Here is a 22,284-nt window from a genome sequence, read left to right as displayed (position 1 = left end):
AAATATATGTATGCATACGTTTTAATAAATAGCACAGACATCTAGCACAACTAAACAAACACACATAAATATGGGAGTTCTAAAAAAAAGAATGAAAATAATGAGTAAAAGTTTTGAAATTTTGAGAAATCAAGTTTGCACTATATCAGTTTCATTTAAAAACACAACTATACCATGTTCACTTAAAAACAACCAATTGGACCTCCCACTGCAGTCACCTTAACGTCTTCATTTCTAGTATCTACTCTACACAATATTGTTAACATTTTAAAACACTTTACATACAACAAAATGTAACTGTAAAAAAAAAAAAAAGTTCAAAGCACAACGTAGAGGGTCAGGAGGAGATGATCACAACACTTGACCAATGGAATGATGGGAAGACACAGTCCCCATAGGAAAGAAATTGGAAACAGAAAGAATGTACAGATATATATACAATGTAGGCTCAACTCAGGAATAGAATGACACTGAAGAAAACAAAGTGAAACTTCATTATATCATATTTATTTTGAATAGCCTGTCATTCACTGCTTTTGTTTAATCCTAGCATTGATCTAGTATTTAGTTGTCAAACTACTTGACATTTGCCTTCAAATTCTTTCATATTAAACTAAAAGAAAAAAAAACAAGACGAAATACTGTTAATTTGGTTTATATCCAAAGTTTATAATATCATCTAGTTAAAAAAAAAACAAAAACTGGTGAGAATTTTGACCTTTATAGTTTCTCTAATGCTAAACTAGTCAAGGCCATTCTTAAAGTACAATAGAATGAGGTTTTATCCTGCTGTGGTCTTTGAGTATGTAACAGTCTCTCTGAGAGAAAAAACAATTCACATATAACATTTGACTGAGTAAAGCTCAAAATAATCTAGATAGTTTTGAAGGAACTATAACTAAACAGCTTTATAATAAATAAGCCAATAAAATTGAACAACAAAGTTCAAAATTTTACAAATACAATATGAAATATGGTTGTGTTTTTTTCTGCAAACCCTGCAACTTTTTTTTCACAATTTTTAAATGACCGTAGTCTTTGTTCTCTTATAAGTTACATTTAACCACAAGCATACTTGTGCATGCGCACTTAATATTAATCAACATTAATTAATAAGTACATGAGCTGTATCTTCTACTATAAAGTCACTGCTATTGAGATACGGTATAAAATAAAAAGTACACGCTTCTAAAAGTGAGATAATTTAAAAAGAACTTATGGAATAAATGTTAGAAAGTTGTTACAATATCTAAAGTATTAAAGCTATGTCAACACTGGACGATGTCAAATATGTTCAATTATGTAAACACTAGCTAGAGTCTAATTGGTACCACAAAAGTGTCGTTTAAATTTCTGGACAATTAAGTAAACAATGTTTCTATAATTTTATCTATATTCTAATATACTCATTTCTTGACCGAACAGGTTTAACCAGACTAATAATTAAGTTTTATGAATAGCTACACTAAATTTAAAAAATACCACAGTCTGAACTATTTCTATTATCATAATTTGATATCAAAACATTGAACAAGTCACAATAAAAAAAAATTGAAACAGTGCACACAAACTAAAAGTCTTCAATTTCCGATTCTGTTTAGGTGGACACAGCCCAGTAAGGAAGAGTTCTCTTCAACCTTACACCAATTTAATGTCTGTTTAAGCACAGCAAATAAGTGACCTTATGTCAACTATGCGGGCAGTCAATGTTTAAAATAAAAAATTATAGCAAGCAAGCAATAATGAAAATGACTATTCGTTTTATAGCTAATGCAATGCAAGATAAAATTAAATGATTAACATAAAAAAAAAAATTCATATTAAAGGTTTTAATTTGCTATAGTGACTGACTTTAACTATAAAAAAAGCTTTGGGCAAACTAAGTGTATCTGTATTAGTGTCAACAGTCAATAAACTCTAGATTAATCTAAAGTCAAAATACTTTATGACAGGCCAGAAACAATCTCTAGTCCACAGTTTTGCCCACTATATGACTCCAAAACATTCAAACTTTTATCACAGTCATCTTTGCCAGGTGGGTATATTGCAATTTTATTTCATTAAATACAGTCATTCCTTATTATATCCAAGTTATTTACACAGGAACACCATAATAGTTTAAGGTTAGTTCCATCTAAGCAAGTTGTGTTTATGTTATTAGACATATCAAGGCTGAATTGGAACTGATTTGTAAAAGCAATATGAAGCCTTGTCTACGAGACCTTTTAGTAACGTTCAGAAATTATCAACTCTGTACACAAATCAAAATAGGATACATAGTAAAAAAAAACAACAACAAAAAAAGTCATTGGCCATCAACTATAAAGGCTTTTGTGGAATATGTTGCAGTCATTTACAAGTAAAATAATCAATAAGACCCAATAACAACAATGAACTATTTTAATAAATTCAAAAAAGTTTGTTGGAATAAAATGAAAAATTTTGATGTTCTTGGTAATTTTTGCTTCTTTAAGAAAACAGAAAACAACAGCAATAAAAAAAAAAATGCAGCTAAAAAAAGAAACAGAGCATATTTCTTGCCTTGACATGCTCTTCAATTAAATCAACATACAACATGGGCTGTCAAGTGTGTCCAGTGTTGGTTAAGTGGAAACAGGGGAGCAGCAGACAATTCAGAATAAGGTTTAATTTTCCAAGGCGGCAGTGAACTAAATGAACTAGCCATTTGAAAGACATCAATAGCATTACATTTTGTTATTCTTTGTAGGCAAGACCAAAGAATGGTGAGAGAAGCTACAGTTCTTGGGGATAAACTTTAAATTAATTTTAGAACCTTCTATAAATAATTGCAATATTTATTAAGGTTTTAACAGAAAAATCAATTTGACAAAGAAGAAAAAAATCCAAATAGTGTGAAGTACACATTTTTTAGTAATAGGTTCACATTATATTTTTGCAAGAAGCCTTTTTTTTTAAAAATCCAACAATGGTGTTCATATTTTATATAAGTTGAAGCAAAAACCCAACAAATAATTAAAGAACTCTAACCCCAATGAGACATATATTTGAAGCTCTGTAATTAAAAAAAAAATAGTTAAATGACATAACTGATTTAATCCAATTTTTAAGAAAAGAAAACAAAATATTTGTTCATTCTTTGTACACTTCAAGTCTCTAGGTAAGAGACTAAATATCAGTATGTTGTGCTTAAACAAATATGGCCTGCTCTTGACCTGAACAACAAAAACAACAATAACGCATTCACCCAAATACACACTTGAGTTTAGATTTGGACTTTCTTTGCCCTCAATTCTGTAATTTAAAGGAAGTAGCTTCTCTGCCATTATATAAACAAAAATCTAGGAGGAAAGGGAGAGAATAATTAAAATGTCAAACTTAACTAGTGAACTGAAACATAACTTGAAAAAAAAAACAACAACTACAAATAACAAGAAGAAATGTTGAGGTACAAATGGTTCATTTATTTACAGCACACGGGAGCTAATTCAATCTCCATCATGTTATTGATCTTCTAAAGTACATAGACTTTGACTATTCTGTTACTGTGGCATGAACTATTTCTTACACTAGAAGTTTCCTTTCTTTAATGTTATATATTAGTGTAAGTAGCAGTGTTAATTATATTTCCTCGCTGCGAATAGAACAAACTTCTATTTCTTTGGATATAGGACTCTTTGGGAAATCTAAACAGAAAGGAAGAAAATCCTGTACAAATTTACCAGGGTATAAAAGAGTTTCTTAAGTTTGATCTCCCACCAATTTAAAAAAAAACTACATAAAAACATAAGCAGTAAGAGAAATCAAAATCTTGTCTATATGAATTCTACATGAATACATTGAACTTTGGAATATACCAGTCAGCTGGTTAAGGGAGAGAAGCAGGACAAAAAAAAAACAAACAATTACTTCCCTTGACTTAAAGGTGTTCAGCTTCTGACTCTATTCTACATCAGTTTTGAACATTTTTCATAACAAAGATAATCCTAGTTAACTGGAGGATAACCTTTGGCTTAAAAAGACCACAACCTGGGCGGTTGAAACTTAGCTCCCCTACTATTTCCATTGAATAGCTGCCTTCTCTTTAAGAGGCAGAGTAAAGCAAAGTGAACCCATGTCAGTGCAGCTCACCACAAGAAAGACTTCTCACAGAGAAACAAAACAAACAAAATACTAAACATTTGTTTTGGAAGGAAATAGCTCACCACAAATGCACAAGATGTATGCATAATTATCATCAACTAATCCATTTCAAGTCTTTTTATAATGGCAGAGAAAAGAAGAACAAATCAGTTCCATTGGCTAAATTGTGAACTGCTTACTTTGATCATGTTGTTCTGTTTCACAATGTACATACGAGTAATTTTTTTTTTACAAAGAAATATATTAAAACATTTGATTATCTTTACAAATTTTCTCATTTTAACACAGTACTGAAACATGCTAGAAAATAATTCTATTATATATATATATATATATCTAAAAAAAAACAAACAACTATTTTCGACTAAGAAAACTGTCCATAGCATCGTATCGCAGCCTCACATTCAACAAAACACCCAGCGGCTACCCCTCTCCCACCCGTCTTGTGCCCTTCCATTTTTTGTTTAATGTTTTATCAAGAAACCTAAATGCAACTGTTCTGGGACTGTTATCGTCTCCAGTGCAACAGAACTGGGGTTGAAGGGGAACGTGACAGGGTAGGAGTATTTGGTATCTAGAAGTAGGGTGTTGCTAGCGGTGCCTTGCTCCTCCCTCTCTTTCAACTTGGACTGAATCTTGCGGATGAACGCCACTGGCACTCGCTCCTCAAACTCATCCACCGGGGTGTAAATGTTGAGAATTTTAACAATCTGCAGGCGAAGAAGAAAAAATTATTAACATTATTATTTAACGCCTTTTTTTTTATTAAAAAAAACAAAACAACACAAACAAAAGAAATAAAAATTTGATTCTGAACTTTGCAAGCAACTCAACAAGCATGTTACAGCGAGTCTGTGCAGTTCAATAAAAACACTTTCCTAATCTTTAGACTTGAAGACAATGTCTTCTTTATTTTTGACCATTACAACATGAGATATGGCCCATGCATGACCTCAAAAAGTTGTCAAAGCTAATTACTTGTTATGAAGTTAACAATGTAAGAAATATCCCTTATGTTTTCACTTAAATTTAAAAAATATGTTTACAAAAAATAACTTTAAAATGTTTGTATGCTCATATTTTAACAGCAATCCTAACCAGATACATCATTTTTCTTTTTTTTTTGTTGTTGTAATTTTAAAGGTAATTGAAATCACTTCAAGAAAATATTTATCTCACTAGTCTATCAAACTCCAAATTATAATGGTATTTACAAACACTAATGTTCTTGTTCAAAAGACACCTTTGTAAAAGAAAGTAAAGCTTGGCTTTATTAGAATTTTACAACTTAATAATATAATAATAATCATATTACTTCTTTCAATGTCATCCAACCATAGCTTTGTAATTTTCAGGGGAAAGTTAACATCTTATACTATCACAAGTCAAAGCTTTAGTCTAGTGCTTAATGTTTAAGTTTGAGTTTAGGCACATCAGCACAATTTAGGTCATGTCGTGCCCCTTTAATGTTTAACATTTGTATAGAATAAAGTTGATCTTAAGCTGATGGATGGGGTGGGGAAGTGGGGGGTAGTGGCTGAAAAGTAAAGCCCTTGGTTTCCAACACTTGGTGAAGACTAGTTCTGGATTTTTTTTTAGAGTGCCTCTGAAACCACTCAACTCAAATGGGTACGTGACATTAGTTAAGGAAAGTAAAGGCAGTTGGTTATGAGCTAGCTACATGACAACCCTTGTTAATTGTCAGCCATAGAAACATGAACTTTACATCAACTAGCCTCCATATAGCAAGGTCTGAAATGGGACTTTACTCTTTACCTATAGATGACAGGTTAAATCAAACTAATAAGACAATTCTGTAGTCATCTTACCTGAGCTGTGGTCAGCTTAGAACACATATCACAAACACTGTCCACATCAGAGTCTGTCTTGCGGGCTTGCAACAGCTGAGAGGCTTGGATGATGGGTTCCAGGGCTGCCTGGGCCCCAAACTCATGGAGATTGTTGTCCCTGAGCCACTGCTCTAGGTGGCTCAAGTTATACCTGATACCCAAGATGGAAGAATAAATGAGGTGTGACAATAACATAGAATGCAAAAAAAAAATCAACAAGGACAATACTTGCATTCAATAAGTGAAAATAGATAAACTAACAGCAACAAATCATAGAGATTATGGGGGGAACACCTACTGTGAATCAGCACAGCACAAACATAACTTCATAACTTAAGACCAATTACCTTATCTGCATTCCTTTTGACCAATTACACATGTCCTTCCTTAGCAGTAGGTTGTTCAGTGCGCCAGCACAAAGGAAATAAAACAGCTGAGGAACAGTTTCGATACAGTTAAAAATTTTTTTATGAATTTTGCCTGAAATGTTTATTCATTAGTAACAAGTACGAAGAACAATATTGACAAATAAACTGACTATCATTAGTTATTTAAAAAAACAACTTGAACAACCAGATAAACGGGGGAAAAAAAGTTCTGAAAAGAAGCAGTTGTGTGAAACATATTTACCTGTCTAAATATTTGTTTCACCAACTCTGGGTCCACAGCATGTTGCTTGACTATCCTCATGTAACTGTTCAGCTGCAACATTTGAAGCATGCTATTTGATATATTTACTGAAGCATTGATCAAATTACACATTAAAAACCATGTACTCAATTCGGTTTTCTAAATTGTATTGTAAAATTATAGATTACACAAGTACTGTATTATAATTGTAAAAACTTCATAATGGATAAACCTTTAGAAATGTTTGACTTCAAGTGAGGGAATATTTACACTAGACACACAAACATTACTTAAGAAAATTCAAATTACATTTTTTATTGATTCTGACACATAGTGGTGCCACAATGTAGCAATATCTCTGTAGACACACAAGTGTGTTGCACATTTTAATCAGTAGATCTAGAAGAATTACATATAGACATGGTGACCTGTGACAGCTGCACTTTCCACACCAATAACATTCCTTTGGCAAGTTCATGTTTTGTTCCCTCAAGTTAACTTATTAACCAATTTGGTCTATATTGTGGAGTGTGTGTTACTAAGGTGATATTGAAGTAAGGGAGCATTAATTGTTAGTCTTGTAGAACAGATGCAAGATAGGTGGCTCTGTCATAAGCTATGTTAAGAACGAGCATTACTGATGATAAGTAGACTGTGAATAATTCATTTCAAATAATTTATTAATAGGTTCTATTTATTAAGCATGTTTTGATTATTATACCCACACAAATATATACTGGGCATATTCAAGAAACGTAACACATAATTCTATCAATTTCCTTACTGTTCTCATGAGAGCATCCAGTGCATGCTGGGAATCCTTCCCATCTTCCAACTCCCTGGCATTGCTGGAGGACCGGCCTCGCAGGCCAGAGGGTTTACTAGCTGTCAGACCAGCTATGGCTTCATGCTCAAGAATGGCAGGAACTAAACATGGAAAGAAAATGAGTGATTAAAGTTCTAGTATCAAACATTGTGCAGTAATAATTGTCACCAACTAGATCAGATATAGAAGTAAACAATGACTTTTGGTGTATTTTATTGCCAAAAAAAACAAAAAAATAATTAATAATTAAATTTGTGTTAAATTACCAGCATTTCAATAGAGAACTAATCTTAAATTTAAACTCAGTTTTAAATGACCACCAAACTTTAATTTCTAAAGTTTTATTGAAAACACTTGAAGAATTATATTTTTATAAACTACATTATGAATTTATACAAATAAGCTTAATTCTCTAGTTTTATAGAAGACTTCTGTGCAAAAAAAAATGATATAAACATGCCCAATGTTTTGGATGTTCCTTCAGAAATGAAGACTATTACATCCTAACTCATAACCTCCCACAGAACAGCAGGGAATGGCAGTGGGCATGGTTTGAACCAGGGACCACCAAAAGGACAGTCAAGAGCACATACCACAGACAGCCATCCTAGAATCTTGAAACAAATGGCCCATGACATAATAGAATGAAAAAAATCTAAATCCAAGTCTTGTGAAAACAAAAAGTAAATTACCTTGAGCCATATGATTTCACTTCTATGTCTACGTTTTCACAAGCTCAAATTTTATAATCTACAAATTCTGATTTGTGTATTTTTTTTATCAAAGGTCTTCAAGTCAGAAGAAACACAAAAAATATTACTCTTTACACCCACACTCTAAGAGGAACTTTGTACTGTGTCTTTATGACTATCTACTGATACAATAATTTAAAAAAATAAAAGGCATCAAGTAGCCAATTTTGAGCAACATTGAACTGCACTCACCTATATTTGGCTGTATTAGCTCTTCCATTAGTTTCATCAATGCTTGGTAGTTCCACACAGCCAAGTCTGAGAACACCTGGCGGTACTCTGAGAGGTCAAAGTTCCGTAGACTCTGCTCATTTTGTTTAGGGGTGTTCTCATTTTGGAATTGCTAAAGAATGTATCATAATTTATTTGACTTAAAAAAACAATTGCTGGCATTAACAATATTCACAAATTTATTTGTGTGAATGTCACAGAAATGTTTAAAAATCTTAATTAAAAAAGGAATGAAGACTCTAAACTATCAAACTACTTTGTTGATGTGATGTTATTAGGAACTAGAAAAACATTCACTAAGTAGCTATACTGAGCTAAATGTGTAAGATTTAGTTGATACTGGAAAGCTGGCAGCGCATCAAGAAGATTGTGGGATGAAATATTGTTTTCACAAACTTGTTTTAAAAGTTGATTTGTAATTTAGTAATGTGAATTAAGATCACTAGGGGGCATGGTGGCTAAGTAGTGAGGCCCTTGGCTTCAGAACTGCAGAGTCTTGGGATTGAATCTCAGTGAACTTAGGATGCCCCTCACCACTGAGTCCACTTTACTTTAATGGGTACCTAACATTAGTTGGGGAAAGGGATGGTGGTTGTTCATAGTGCTGGCCACAGGAAACCCTCATTCCCTTTCTGCCATAAAAACAGATGACTTTTACATAATTTGCTCAGTAGAGTTACTTTTTTTACTTTTAGCATGAATAATGTTTGGTTTCATTGAGATATAGTTTTGTGTGATTTAAATCTCAATTAGCTTAACTTGGGAAGTAGAATAAGAATTTTGATGAACAGATTAGAAAAGCCTAATATAAGGCCTCGTTGTAATTGAATGATATGCTGAGTGACAAATATACCATGACAACAATATTATTATGAAAACATTGTCAGACAAATTTATAAAAGTCTCAACAATTTCACCACCATTTGTATTAGGGTATTTGATAGCACTAAGCATCACATTCTCACCACATGCTGACAACAAATGTACAATAGAAGCAGGTAGTTTTAGATTCTTACACATGTTTGGAAAAAACAAGTTGGGGGGAAGGGGTTCAACTTACTTTCTCTCCACTGTACTGTTTCAGTGTGTGCAGCAGTCTACAGGTGTTGGCCAGCCATAATGTGATCCTCTCCAGGTCATCACTGTGACGCTATAACATACAACATTTCATATATAACATACAACATTTCATATACAACATACAACATTTCATATACAACATACATTTCAAATAAGCCTTTGCAGAAGTGTTGACTATGTTAAACTATTTAGCAGCAATCATACATTTCTTTTGAATGGTCTTTTTATTTTTACACTGGACAAAAAAGTTGCAAATGACTTTGACTAGAGAAATTCTTATTGTTGGATGTTTTGTGTCGTTTGTGACATTAAAATTATATTATATTAAATTTTAGACTTACAAAGACTGCATCACAAATGAAGAGATTAGAAACAGGATTAATACAGCAATTGGACCCCACAACGACCTGCTAACCACTGTTAAAAAACTTAAACTCTTCGGCCACATCACAAGGTCCTCAGGGCTCGCTAAGACCTTCCTTCAAGGAACAGTACCAGGAAGAAGAAAGTGATGAGAAGACAACATAAAAGATTTGACTGGCCTGCCATTTATTAAATGAGATCCTATCCAAGGTAAAGGACAGAGAGGAATGGAGAAAGACGATTGACAGATTTCGTGTGGTGCCCCAAACAGTTCAACAGACTAAGGGATAGGTGAAGGTGATATTACACTACATCGTATGCAATGATTTTATTTTTTTCATGGAACAAGTCAATAGCAATGTAAGACATAAATGAGGTACTACCAGATGTGAATAAAACTCTAGCCACAGGAGATTTTGAAACCATCTCAAGTGGATGAAACCAACACCAGAGAATTAGCTGGGCACATCCATTGTATCCTAAGACAGAAGAAGCCTTATATACAGAGAGAGAGAGAGAAGAGGAAACTATGTGTGTGTGAAATAAAAATATTTCTAAAAACAAAAATATTACACACGTTATTTTCAGTTAATTAAAAAAAATAAAAGCTAAAAGCATTTAAAAGATCAGGACTCAAATGAAAAGAATTTTGAAGTATAAGTGAAAATATAGATTACTATAGGTACTAAATTTGTTTTTTTAACTCCCCAAAAAAAGACAATAATATTAAATTAGATTTGCTTCAAAGTAACAGGAGCCTTCAAGGAGACATCCAATTTTATTTTCAGTCCATTAAGTTCCTAATTAACTCAATAAACAAATAATTAATTCAATCCCATGTATAGACTCTCATTGATGTCCCAGTACACTCCCCTTGTCTAGCCACATTCCACAGAAGTCATGCTTTACAATATTTAAATTTTGTTCCACTGTTTGAACTACTGGTCCCTTTGTTAGTATGAATATACCTTGCAAGGTCAACAGTTTAGATGTACGTTATACCATAGACAGACCAGAAACATAAAAAGAAAAATTACTTTTTAAAAGGCTTAGATGTTTTCCCAATGACAAGACTTTATATGATGTGAAACAACTTTTTAAACTAGGGGCACCAGATTTAGGAATATAACAGGGGCTTGAGTTTAATGGAATATATTTCTCAATTACCTTCACAACTTTTTTGATTCCGTTGATGGTAGCTGTCAGTAGCGACTTGACCTTCTCATCATCATTGACATAATCTGTGTGTCTGACACACATAAACAAAATGTAAGCAGGCAGGCCAGGGATCAGACCAGATGCCAACTTGGGCTTAAGATCTGAAAGGCACAAAGAAAAAATATATAAATTTTATCTTATTATTATATTATTATTATGGCCCTCTAATATATATTTTTTCAACTAGACATATTATTACTATTTTTTGGAACAAAAATATTAAGAAATGCTGAGCTATAGAAAAACAAATTTAATACGTTGTTATCAACCGTCACTCAAGCAGGATAGATGCTCACATAAATAGTTAATGCTTCCTAGCTTGGATTCCACATTGATTCAAAGAAGGGCATGAGATATTTGAAATTAATTAAAACATTATTTATCTAACTGTTTAAGCATGTTAAATGAATAAATAGCCTAACTCCTCAACATCAAAGGTTTGGTAACAAGTCACTTCCAATTTATCTAAATTATTTAGCTTGAAAAAGTTTTTTTCCAGACATGTATACCATGACTCTGAGTAATGTCAGCAAAGTAACAGAAAAAGTAATTAGGGAAAACTAAAAGCACCATTGGAGGTGGGTGGGTAAGTGGTAAAACGCTCGGCTTCCAAACTGAAGGTTCTGAGTTCGAATAATGGTGAAGACTGAGATTTTAAATTTCTTGATTTTAGGGGATCCACACAGCTCTAATGGGTACCTGACATTAGTTGAAGAAAAGTAAAGGTGATTGGTCATTTTGCTGAAGACATTAGGACCATCATTAAATTGTGGGCCACAGAAACAGATGATCTGCCCTATAGATCGCAAGGTCTGAAAGGGGTACTTTACTTTTAAAAGCACCATCACTAATTTCCATTCAAGAGACCATAAAAGGGGCAGAATTCAACCATGTAAAGGCTAACCTTGAATTAAGTTTTTGATTAATGCCCCTTCATCCTCCTTCTTAAACTCCAGCATGCCCATGTAGGACCGCTCCCTGTGGATGACTGTAGCTATAGCATCTGTAGATGTTGTGTTCTCTTCATTCTCAATCTCAGCAGCTATCTCTGCAGCTGAACAATGAAAGAACAAAATAACACAATGGTAACAGAATGCTTCTTCAGAAGACAACATGCTGCCTAATCCATTTCATTTAATATTGTTTCAAATTCATGTTTTTTTTCTTTCATACATTATTTCTTAAAAAATCAAATGTTTTCAAGCAATATTAAATCACCATATAATATCATATAGTTACATTATATATATTATATTTGTAAGAGCCTTTAATTAATATTGCACAGTTTGTACTAATATTCATAATGCAATGCAATTAAACACTTTTTTTTTAATCTTAACTATAAAAAGAAAAGTTGAATCTTTTTCTTAAAAAAGATTGTTATTCATGATTATAAACCATCAGGACTATTTTCTATGAAAAATAAGAAGATATGTTGAGTTTATTCAAGACTATAGTAATACATAACAGCTGGGTATCAGTTTAAAACAGGAGAATACAAAAACTAAAACAAATGCACAATTACAAAAACCAATTTCATTACAATTTCTTTCTACTATATTTTTTTGTACTGATGATAAAACAATAGCAACAACACCAAGAGATACTTCAAATTGTCCCTAGGAGTGAGAGGAATGAATATGTTGGCAAAATTGAAAATATTTAAAGAATGTAAAAATAAAAAAAAATGCTCTGGATCGGTTAAAAAACAAACTTGTTGAACATTAAGTTGTTTTTTTTGAGACTTAGAAGTTAAACACTGGCCCCTCAGTTCATGCGAATACAAAAATTACCTCCCCACCCCTCCCTTAAAAAAAATAATAAAGATATCCTTCTACACTACTACTGAACAGTCAAACACTGAGAAAAAGTTTGTAAAGTTGTTGATATTAAACTTCAACAACTAGAAGGCACATGAAGAAAACAGAAAAACCAAAAAACGTGAACAGAAGTAAAAAAGTAAATGGTAAACAAAAAACTAATGCTATCAACATAGAGAAGAATGAACAGCTTAGACACAACAATCAAAAGTACCCAGATCTGAACTGACGGACATAGAAGGCCTGACCCAGTTCCACTTGTCTGGCCAGCCTAGATATGCAAAACAGGGCAACACAAACAATTAAGTTGTACCATACACCAGAAGTAAAAAAAAAATAAAGGTTCAATGTTCAATAGGCTACAGTGGATAGAAGATGTTTTTTCATTTTCATTACATGCATATAAGCTAAGATCAAATAATGTGAACCTAATAATCAGCCATATAATAGTTCACATTCTATGATCATTTAAAATTGATCTTTTGAAAAGTTAGGACTTAGAGAACATGTACAATTAATCAAGAATTTCATATGGTTAGCCCCTCAGTGTTTTCTTTGTCAACAAGAACTAGCTGGACTGAGGGATATCAACAAAATTCTGAATACAATTCTAAACCTCCAAGATTCTAACTATGTAGCCTCTTGGTGCAGGAGCATACCTCAGCCACATTATAGCCAAAACATCCCTGACTGCTACAAGTCATAAATACAAAAAATTTTTTTAAGCCATATTGTAGTCTTGGATTCATTAAATCCATAACCCAAAAACTGTTAAAATTAAGTAGTTTTGGAAATTGTTTAAAGAAAGTGGTATAAAAGAAAAGAATGGCAAATTTTTTAAAAAATCCATGACTGTCCCTTTCATCTGGAAATTTCCAGATCCCAGTTCCAGCCATCACTGACATCCAAAAATATCATATGTAAATTAAAAAAAAAAATTTCCAATTTTATAACAGGTTTCATGAATGCTTGTTTCCCATGACCAGCATGAAAAGAATATATTTCCAGATGAAACTAGAACAGGTATCAGAGTGATTTCTAAATGAAGGACATAAATGAAAGATAAAGCTGGAAGAGGGTTTAAAAAACAAAATGCCCGAGAGATTCTCAATGTTTACCTTCTCCATCCTTCAGCTTCTTGGCATAAACTTTCAACATTTTCTTCAGTTTCCTGATTTGATCTGACTGTTTGTCCATTGATTCTCTGAGATCCTACAAGCACACAGTTAATTTTGTGGGATAAGACATCAATCAGTGTAGAATACATACACATTGAACTATTTACTATTGAGGTGTATGAGGTGACACCCAACACTTTTTAGTGAGTTCATGATTCTAAGACAAAGTAAATCCTTGCTGTTTGAAGTCCTTATTCAGGTCATGTCGTCCCTATTCAGTCCTCACAAATTACTTTCCATCCATCGTAAAACTCCATCAGATTTTTAAAAGTTAATATATTTTAAAATTTAATGCTACAATAATGATACATTTTTAAATATATATATATATATATATGTATATCATTTTCTAAATAATGAAAGGGAATCATAAGTCCCAGTTTGGTCTTAGGAATGTTTTAAACCCAGAAATCATCATTTCTATGAACTTTCTATTTGACTAATGTCATTATTAACATTGACTATACAGATTGACTAAAGTAGACAATGGTTTTTATCATAAAAACATAATCATCTGTTGTTGTTTTTTCAAGTGTCTTAATCATTAATATTATTTAAATAAAAAATAAACGAATGGTGTTTATATTACGCTTTTGAAAAAGCTTAAGTTTCTAATGTTATGTTTACATATTTAGTTATTCTTTAAGAAGAATCAAAAGTACATTAAACTACATTTAAAAGCAAGTAAAATAAAAATTAATTAAGTGTCCTCCTTTAAGAAAGGGATGATGGTCTATTATTTTTCATTCTATTTATTTATTCATTCTATTTAAACAAGATTGCAAGGAATCTTTCCAATGAGATTAACAATTAAGTTTTTCTATTAAAGTCTAGCTATGTTCTAGAAAAGAAAGGTGGCAAAGTGGTTAGATGTTAGCCTCTATTCAACTATTCAGTGAATACAAAGAAAACATTAGGAGTTGAGTGCCGGAATACCAGCTGAGAGCATGTTGAAAATTTAATTTTAAGATGATTGTATTTTTAAAAATTATAATGGTGAAACCAGAGTTTTCAATGGCGACCTATGAGCTAGTAATTGTTTTCTCAAAGATATATTTAAACTTTCAAATTTCTAGGAAATTTGTTAGAAGTGCTTTTGAAATCTTTACCCAACCACTCATAAAGAGTTTGCAAGCTGATAAGAGAAAGAGGAAAAAAAACCTAGCAATAAGACCAGTGTAGTATGAAATATTTAGTCAAATGTTGTTGCCATTGAATGGTAAAAAGGCTCACCAGATTCTCAGATGTAAGTCTTGTGATCTCATGCTGCATGGTAGCTTCAATCTTGGCTTCAGGACCCAAGTTTAGACTCTGATAAGAGAAATAATACAAATACAACATGTCTGACATGCTTGAGATTTCATTGAATGCTAGTGTAAAACTAATAAACACTGGGGTGAAAACTCATTCGTCCTAAAGCAAGATAAATGTTGAAATTTAATGAAACTCCTAGATATAAATTAAAAGTTAAATTAAAATATCCATAACGAGGATAAGGACACTTACAAAATCAATCATTAATTACCTAGAATGCATGATTCACAACCAAATGATTCATTGATTCAAAATGAAAATGAAACCAAAAATGTGCCATGTTATGGTGGTCATTTCATTATAAATCGTTCTAAAAAATTTTTACTTTGTATAATTTAAAAAATTCATGTATCACAAATAATGTTTTACTGTTCTCAACCGGATATCAAGAAACTAAAGAAAAACAAAAAACACATTAATGAATCGATAGTAGTAATAAAGGATATGCATTTTGATTAGGCCAATATTTGTTGTTTAATTACATATAGAAAAAAAAATATTTTAATGTATGTTTTAAATTTAGATTATATACATTCAAAACAACATGGGTTATCATATGTTTACATGCAAAGTAACTAGATTAGGGATTGTTTGATCATTCTATATTGAATGAAGATTTATCAGCATCTATGATTCCAAATCAAGAAACTTTTATTAGAGTTGTTTTAGCGGGAAGAAGTGCTACTATTAATGTTCTTGACTAAGAGGTTGTGAGATAACTCCTTCATTAAGAGCAACTTCAGTCATAATTAGATGCAACAGTTTTAGAACAGAACATGTCATGACATCATTGTGTCACGTCTAACTATCAGTTGTGGCAAAGGAAGTCAACTTTACCTTGCTGTTAGAATTGTTGTCTAAACTTAATTATGATTTTGTTTTTTCAATTAGGACAATTCTTCATGTAGAGATAATGTGCAAGACTCTAAAACAAACACTGGTTTAGGCATAAATATCTACTTTTGATCAGTATTATAGAACTGCAAGATGAGGCAAACTTTACTTTCTTGACTAATTTATTATAAAAACATGTGTCAAAAGAAATATGCTTAGAAGCACATAATACTATAATAGCTGTTTATAGTGTTGCTGAATTCTGGATCTGATAAGATAATTTGATCTAAAGAAATAAGCACATCTTTTCAGCAGTTGATTGGTAGAGAAACATGCCTAGGATTAAATTGTTAAATTATTTAGGGGGTGGTGGGGGGGGGGGTTAAGAAGACAAAAGGAATTATGGAGTCTCCCTCAGAATTCACTCCTTTCACTGTGTGGTCAAAAACATGCTGAATCATGCTATGCAGCACAATGCCATAATTCACCCTAACAAGATCACACACCATGCTGCCAAAAGTGCATTCCATGCTAGCAATAACCCCAAAATAGATGTCATACTTAAAGAGGGGTTGAAGGTTTTTCTGTCAAAACTTTCTTATAAATAACAATACACAATGCATATCATAATGTAAACCCTACTCAAAGTGATAGAGTGACAAGACTCAAGAAATTGGTACAAGATCAGTGGGCAACTATAAAAAAACTGGCTTAATAAACACTGACAATATCAGAATCTCTTGAGATATTGATAATTATAGATTTCTTTAGCTTCTGGAACAAAATTAAAAGCAATGTAGACATATTTCAATTTTGGATTAAGAAGACAATGTTTCATTACTGTGCTGTTATAGATACAGGATTGAAACAAGCAACTAAGTTAACAGAAGATTGGTTTAGAAACAAATATTACTCAAACAAAATGTAAGAAATAAGAAAAGTTCAAATCAATTGTGTAATGCATCAGTAAAGTACAAAGTAACATGCAGAGTCAGTGGACCTCCCAACCCTCTTTATTTTTTTCCCCTCATTAAAAACCAGCCAATCAGAAATCTTCTAACAATAGACAAATGTTAATGGGTTAAAGTGTGAGCCAGACTAGTGTGTACTGGTTTTACCTACATGATTTTTACGACGAAGCTGAAACGTGGGTAAGATTACAATGAATATTTAAAACAAAGAGGTCAATGTCAGTATCAAGTTACTGAACAGATACATAATGTATAAGGTAACACAGCATAAACGTAATCAGACATTCTTTCACTAATCTTTGTGCGAAGCAATTTGACCAGTTACAAAAACTTTGGAAAACTGGCTAGAGATAAAACCTATTGTTTCGATATATCCAGTTGACGTTGTTCCAGTATGAAGGTATGTTAAATATTTGGAACAACAACACAGTTCCACTAGCTGATATGAACAATTTCCAGTAACAGCTTACCCTGGCTGTGCCAGGCTGGCAGAGGGGATACTTAAATAGAAATTTGGGCAATGACAGACAACTCCCATAAAGAAGAAAAAATGGGTAGTATGTGGGTCACATTACAGAACAAAAAAGTTGAGAGGGTACTGATGTACATACAAAATAGCTGCATATATATGTGCATTAAGTTTTGGCAGCATCAGGTTTAGCCTAACAATGTACAAACAAATGGAATAAGTGTTCTCTTATAGCTGTTTTTTACTGGCATAGAATGAGTATGATTATCCTGCATACTTTGGTGAGATAAATTAAAGAAAATGATTATATCTAATTGTCAGAGAAGAAATGGGGCTATACAAAAAAAAAAAACAAAAAAACTTTTAACTAAATTAAGCCAATCAACTTAGAACAAACTATTCACAACAGAAGAAGGAGACATTTTATATAATGACTGATTTAAATGCAACACAAATAACTTGATTTAAAAAAAAATTAGTATAAATAGAAAGGAAAATTACAATCCAATAAAAAAAAAGTATAATGTTTTATTGATTGACAAACTGGCAAGATGAGATGACCAACTATTACCTGGCTTATTATCTTCTGCTGCCTGTCATTTTCTTTCTTCAGTTCCCCAATGTCTGCTGCATATTGTTTTTCCTTTTTCTTGATGTCCTTCTCAGTTTTCTCAAGTTGTGACTGCAGCAATCTGTGACACAAACAATGCACAAAAATAGTGAGCCTACTTTCTATGAAACGAGAGAACCAATTGGGAAGAATGTCTTTATAAAATGACTTGGTGTAGACTGAGAATGAGGGAGAAAGAAAAGAGAGAAGCTGAGATAAAGAGAAAGAAAAACAAGCAATAGAAATTTTAAAAAAAAAAAAGCAAAGCTTGTTTAACGGAAACAACTGCTAATTACTGCCATTTATCTGAAAATTATAGGGTTTAGCTCCCTTTCAGCAATATATAAAACAAAATGAATTAATTAGTACTAAATGATAAACTAATTGTTTAATTTCATCAACTGGGGAGAAAGTAAAGCAGAGAGAGAGAGAGAGATAACTGATAATTTTTGGATTGATTTGTGTATTGTCATCAACTATGAATAATTATGCAAACTTCAACTTGATCCGAGAATGGGAAGTGGGAGAAAAAACTTTTCAAAACGTAATGATGGTATTAAATTCATGTACATATCCACATGTTTGTAAAATGTTTTACATGTTTCAGATGTTCCTTCAGAGCATCTCTCATTAAGTCCCCTTATATTGATCAAACAAAAAAATTATTCAATAAAAATCAATTAACTAATTGTTTAATTTTTTTTATTGATTCATGTCTTGTTGAGTTCAATGAATAATTGTGCAAAGTTTTAACTTGATCCGAGATAGGGAAATGAAAGAAAAAAACCATGTTCAAACTTTTTACCAGACAGACAGAGTGAGCTGATATAAGCTATGTATTAAAATGCAGAGACTAGTAGAGAGATCATGAAGGAGGAGTAAGGTAAAGAGAAAATGGGAAATAAGGGGAGGGAAGGAGGGAGTAAGAGAATGGGAGAAGCTGAGATAATAGATGAACTGGATATAGAGAATGGGAGAAGCTGAGATGATAGATGGACTGGATATAGAGAATGGGAGAAGCTGAGATGATAGATGGACTGGGTATAGAGAATGTGAGATAACAGGGAGAAATTTAGTAGAGAGAATAAGGAACCAGTAAGATACACAGCCATGGAGAATGAGATAATGAGGTGGAGAGGAAGGGGAAAGAGAATATGAATGAAGGAGAGAGAGAGAGAGAATGGGTGATAATTGGGAAGAATGTTATTAGAGGCAGTAAGGAAATAATGGGGAGAAAGTAAAGTAAAGAGAGTGTATTGGAGATAATTGTGGAGAAAGTAAGGTAGAGAGAACAAAGAAAATGAAAGGTAAAAATGGAGAAAAACCAGTCGACAATAAAAAGAAGAGAATGAGAAAGGCAGAGAAAGAAAAGGGGGGGGGGAATGAGAGTGTAAATAAGTGAGGAAGGTAGAGAAAGAAGGGGGGGGGGGAAGGGGAATGAGAGAGGTAATAATTGAGGAAGGTAGAGAAAGAAGGGGGGAAGGGGAATGAGAGAGGTAATAATTGAGGAAGGTAGAGAAAGAAGGGGGGAAGGGGAATGAGAGAGGTAATAAGTGAGGAAGGTAGAGAAAGAAAGGGGAAGGGGAATGAGAGAGGTAATAAGTGAGGAAGGTAGAGAAAGAAGGGGGGGAGGGGAATGAGAGAGGTAATAAGTGAGGAAGGTAGAGAAAGAAGGGGGGGAATGAGAGAGGTAATAAGTGAGGAAGGTAGAGAAAGAAGGGGGGGAATGAGAGAGGTAATAAGTGAGGAAGGTAGAGAAAGAAGGGGGGGGATGAATGAGAGAGGTAATAAGTGAGGAAGGTAGAGAAAGAAGGGGGGGAATGAGAGAGGTAATAAGTGAGGAAGGTAGAGCAAGAAGGGGGGGAATGAGAGAGGTAATAAGTGAGGAAGGTAGAGAAAGAAGGGGGGAAGGGGAATGAGAGAGGTAATAAGTGAGGAAGGTAGAGAAAGAAGGGGGGAAGGGGAATGAGAGAGGTAATAAGTGAGGAAGGTAGAGAAAGAAGGGGGGGAATGAGAGAGGTAATAAGTGAGGAAGGTAGAGCAAGAAGGGGGGGAATGAGAGAGGTAATAAGTGAGGAAGGTAGAGAAAGAAGGGGGGGGATGAATGAGAGAGGTAATAAGTGAGGAAGGTAGAGCAAGAAGGGGGGAATGAGAGAGGTAATAAGTGAGGAAGGTAGAGAAAGAAGGGGGGGGGATGAATGAGAGAGGTAATAAGTGAGGAAGGTAGAGCAAGAAGGGGGGGAATGAGAGAGGTAATAAGTGAGGAAGGTAGAGAAAGAAGGGGGGGAATGAGAGAGGTAATAAGTGAGGAAGGTAGAGCAAGAAGGGGGGGAATGAGAGAGGTAATAAGTGAGGAAGGTAGAGAAAGAAGGGGGGGAATGAGAGAGGTAATAAGTGAGGAAGGTAGAGAAAGAAGGGGGGGGGATGAATGAGAGAGGTAATAAGTGAGGAAGGTAGAGAAAGAAGGGGGGGAATGAGAGAGGTAATAAGTGAGGAAGGTAGAGCAAGAAGGGGGGGAATGAGAGAGGTAATAAGTGAGGAAGGTAGAGAAAGAAGGGGGGGGGGATGAATGAGAGAGGTAATAAGTGAGGAAGGTAGAGCAAGAAGGGGGGGAATGAGAGAGGTAATAAGTGAGGAAGGTAGAGAAAGAAGGGGGGGAGGGGAATGAGAGAGGTAATAAGTGAGGAAGGTAGAGAAAGAAGGGGGGGAATGAGAGAGGTAATAAGTGAGGAAGGTAGAGAAAGAAGGGGGGGAATGAGAGAGGTAATAAGTGAGGAAGGTAGAGAAAGAAGGGGGGAAGGGGAATGAGAGAGGTAATAAGTGAGGAAGGTAGAGAAAGAAGGGGGGAAGGGGAATGAGAGAGGTAATAAGTGAGGAAGGTAGAGAAAGAAGGGGGGGAATGAGAGAGGTAATAAGTGAGGAAGGTAGAGAAAGAAGGGGGGGAATGAGAGAGGTAATAAGTGAGGAAGGTAGAGAAAGAAGGGGGGGAATGAGAGAGGTAATAAGTGAGGAAGGTAGAGAAAGAAGGGGGGGAGGGGAATGAGAGAGGTAATAAGTGAGGAAGGTAGAGAAAGAAGGGGGGAAGGGGAATGAGAGAGGTAATAAGTGAGGAAGGTAGAGAAAGAAGGGGGGGAATGAGAGAGGTAATAAGTGAGGAAGGTAGAGAAAGAAGGGGGGGAATGAGAGAGGTAATAAGTGAGGAAGGTAGAGAAAGAAGGGGGGGAATGAGAGAGGTAATAAGTGAGGAAGGTAGAGAAAGAAGGGGGGGGAGGGGAATGAGAGAGGTAATAAGTGAGGAAGGTAGAGAAAGAAGGGGGGGAGGGGAATGAGAGAGGTAATAAGTGAGGAAGGTAGAGAAAGAAGGGGGGAAGGGGAATGAGAGAGGTAATAAGTGAGGAAGGTAGAGAAAGAAGGGGGGAAGGGGAATGAGAGAGGTAATAAGTGAGGAAGGTAGAGAAAGAAGGGGGGAAGGGGAATGAGAGAGGTAATAAGTGAGGAAGGTAGAGAAAGAAGGGGGGAAGGGGAATGAGAGAGGTAATAAGTGAGGAAGGTAGAGAAAGAAGGGGGGGAATGAGAGAGGTAATAAGTGAGGAAGGTAGAGAAAGAAGGGGGGGAATGAGAGAGGTAATAAGTGAGGAAGGTAGAGAAAGAAGGGGGGAAGGGGAATGAGAGAGGTAATAAGTGAGGAAGGTAGAGAAAGAAGGGGGGGAATGAGAGAGGTAATAAGTGAGGAAGGTAGAGAAAGAAGGGGGGAAGGGGAATGAGAGAGGTAATAAGTGAGGAAGGTAGAGAAAGAAGGGGGGAAGGGGAATGAGAGAGGTAATAAGTGAGGAAGGTAGAGAAAGAAGGGGGGAAGGGGAATGAGAGAGGTAATAAGTGAGGAAGGTAGAGAAAGAAGGGGGGAAGGGGAATGAGAGAGGTAATAAGTGAGGAAGGTAGAGAAAGAAGGGGGGAAGGGGAATGAGAGAGGTAATAAGTGAGGAAGGTAGAGAAAGAAGGGGGGGAATGAGAGAGGT

At 34.2% G+C, this 22,284-nt stretch overlaps 1 protein-coding gene across 10 annotated transcripts in view; it reads right to left on the bottom strand.

Annotated features, from left to right (window-relative positions):
* Positions 1 to 3,564: 3,564 nt before the first annotated feature.
* LOC106062952 (unconventional myosin-Va-like) overlaps positions 3,565 to 22,284 on the bottom strand; it is a 99,820-nt gene continuing 81,100 nt past the window's right edge. For 6 of the 10 annotated variants that reach the window (XM_056016983.1, XM_056016981.1, XM_056016985.1 and 3 more), the window contains 14 exons: positions 18,230 to 18,350; positions 17,341 to 17,358; positions 15,304 to 15,381; positions 14,011 to 14,104; positions 13,107 to 13,163; positions 11,977 to 12,126; positions 11,022 to 11,173; positions 9,472 to 9,561; positions 8,373 to 8,523; positions 7,387 to 7,529; positions 6,603 to 6,674; positions 6,320 to 6,405; positions 5,952 to 6,123; positions 3,565 to 4,832 (listed from right to left, as the gene is read on the bottom strand). In XM_056016983.1, the coding sequence (XP_055872958.1) occupies positions 4,587 to 4,832; positions 5,952 to 6,123; positions 6,320 to 6,405; positions 6,603 to 6,674; positions 7,387 to 7,529; positions 8,373 to 8,523; positions 9,472 to 9,561; positions 11,022 to 11,173; positions 11,977 to 12,126; positions 13,107 to 13,163; positions 14,011 to 14,104; positions 15,304 to 15,381; positions 17,341 to 17,358; positions 18,230 to 18,350 (1,630 nt within the window). In that variant the 3' untranslated portion in view covers positions 3,565 to 4,586. The remainder of the gene's footprint in view (positions 4,833 to 5,951; positions 6,124 to 6,319; positions 6,406 to 6,602; positions 6,675 to 7,386; positions 7,530 to 8,372; positions 8,524 to 9,471; positions 9,562 to 11,021; positions 11,174 to 11,976; positions 12,127 to 13,106; positions 13,164 to 14,010; positions 14,105 to 15,303; positions 15,382 to 17,340; positions 17,359 to 18,229; positions 18,351 to 22,284) is intronic. The other 4 variants (XM_056016988.1, XM_056016991.1, XM_056016982.1 and 1 more) reach the window with 3 other exon arrangements.

This window comes from Biomphalaria glabrata, chromosome 18 (assembly GCF_947242115.1).
Source record: "Biomphalaria glabrata chromosome 18, xgBioGlab47.1, whole genome shotgun sequence".
Lineage (NCBI taxonomy): Eukaryota > Metazoa > Mollusca > Gastropoda > Planorbidae > Biomphalaria > Biomphalaria glabrata.
This window is presented reverse-complemented; position numbering and strand designations above follow the sequence as displayed.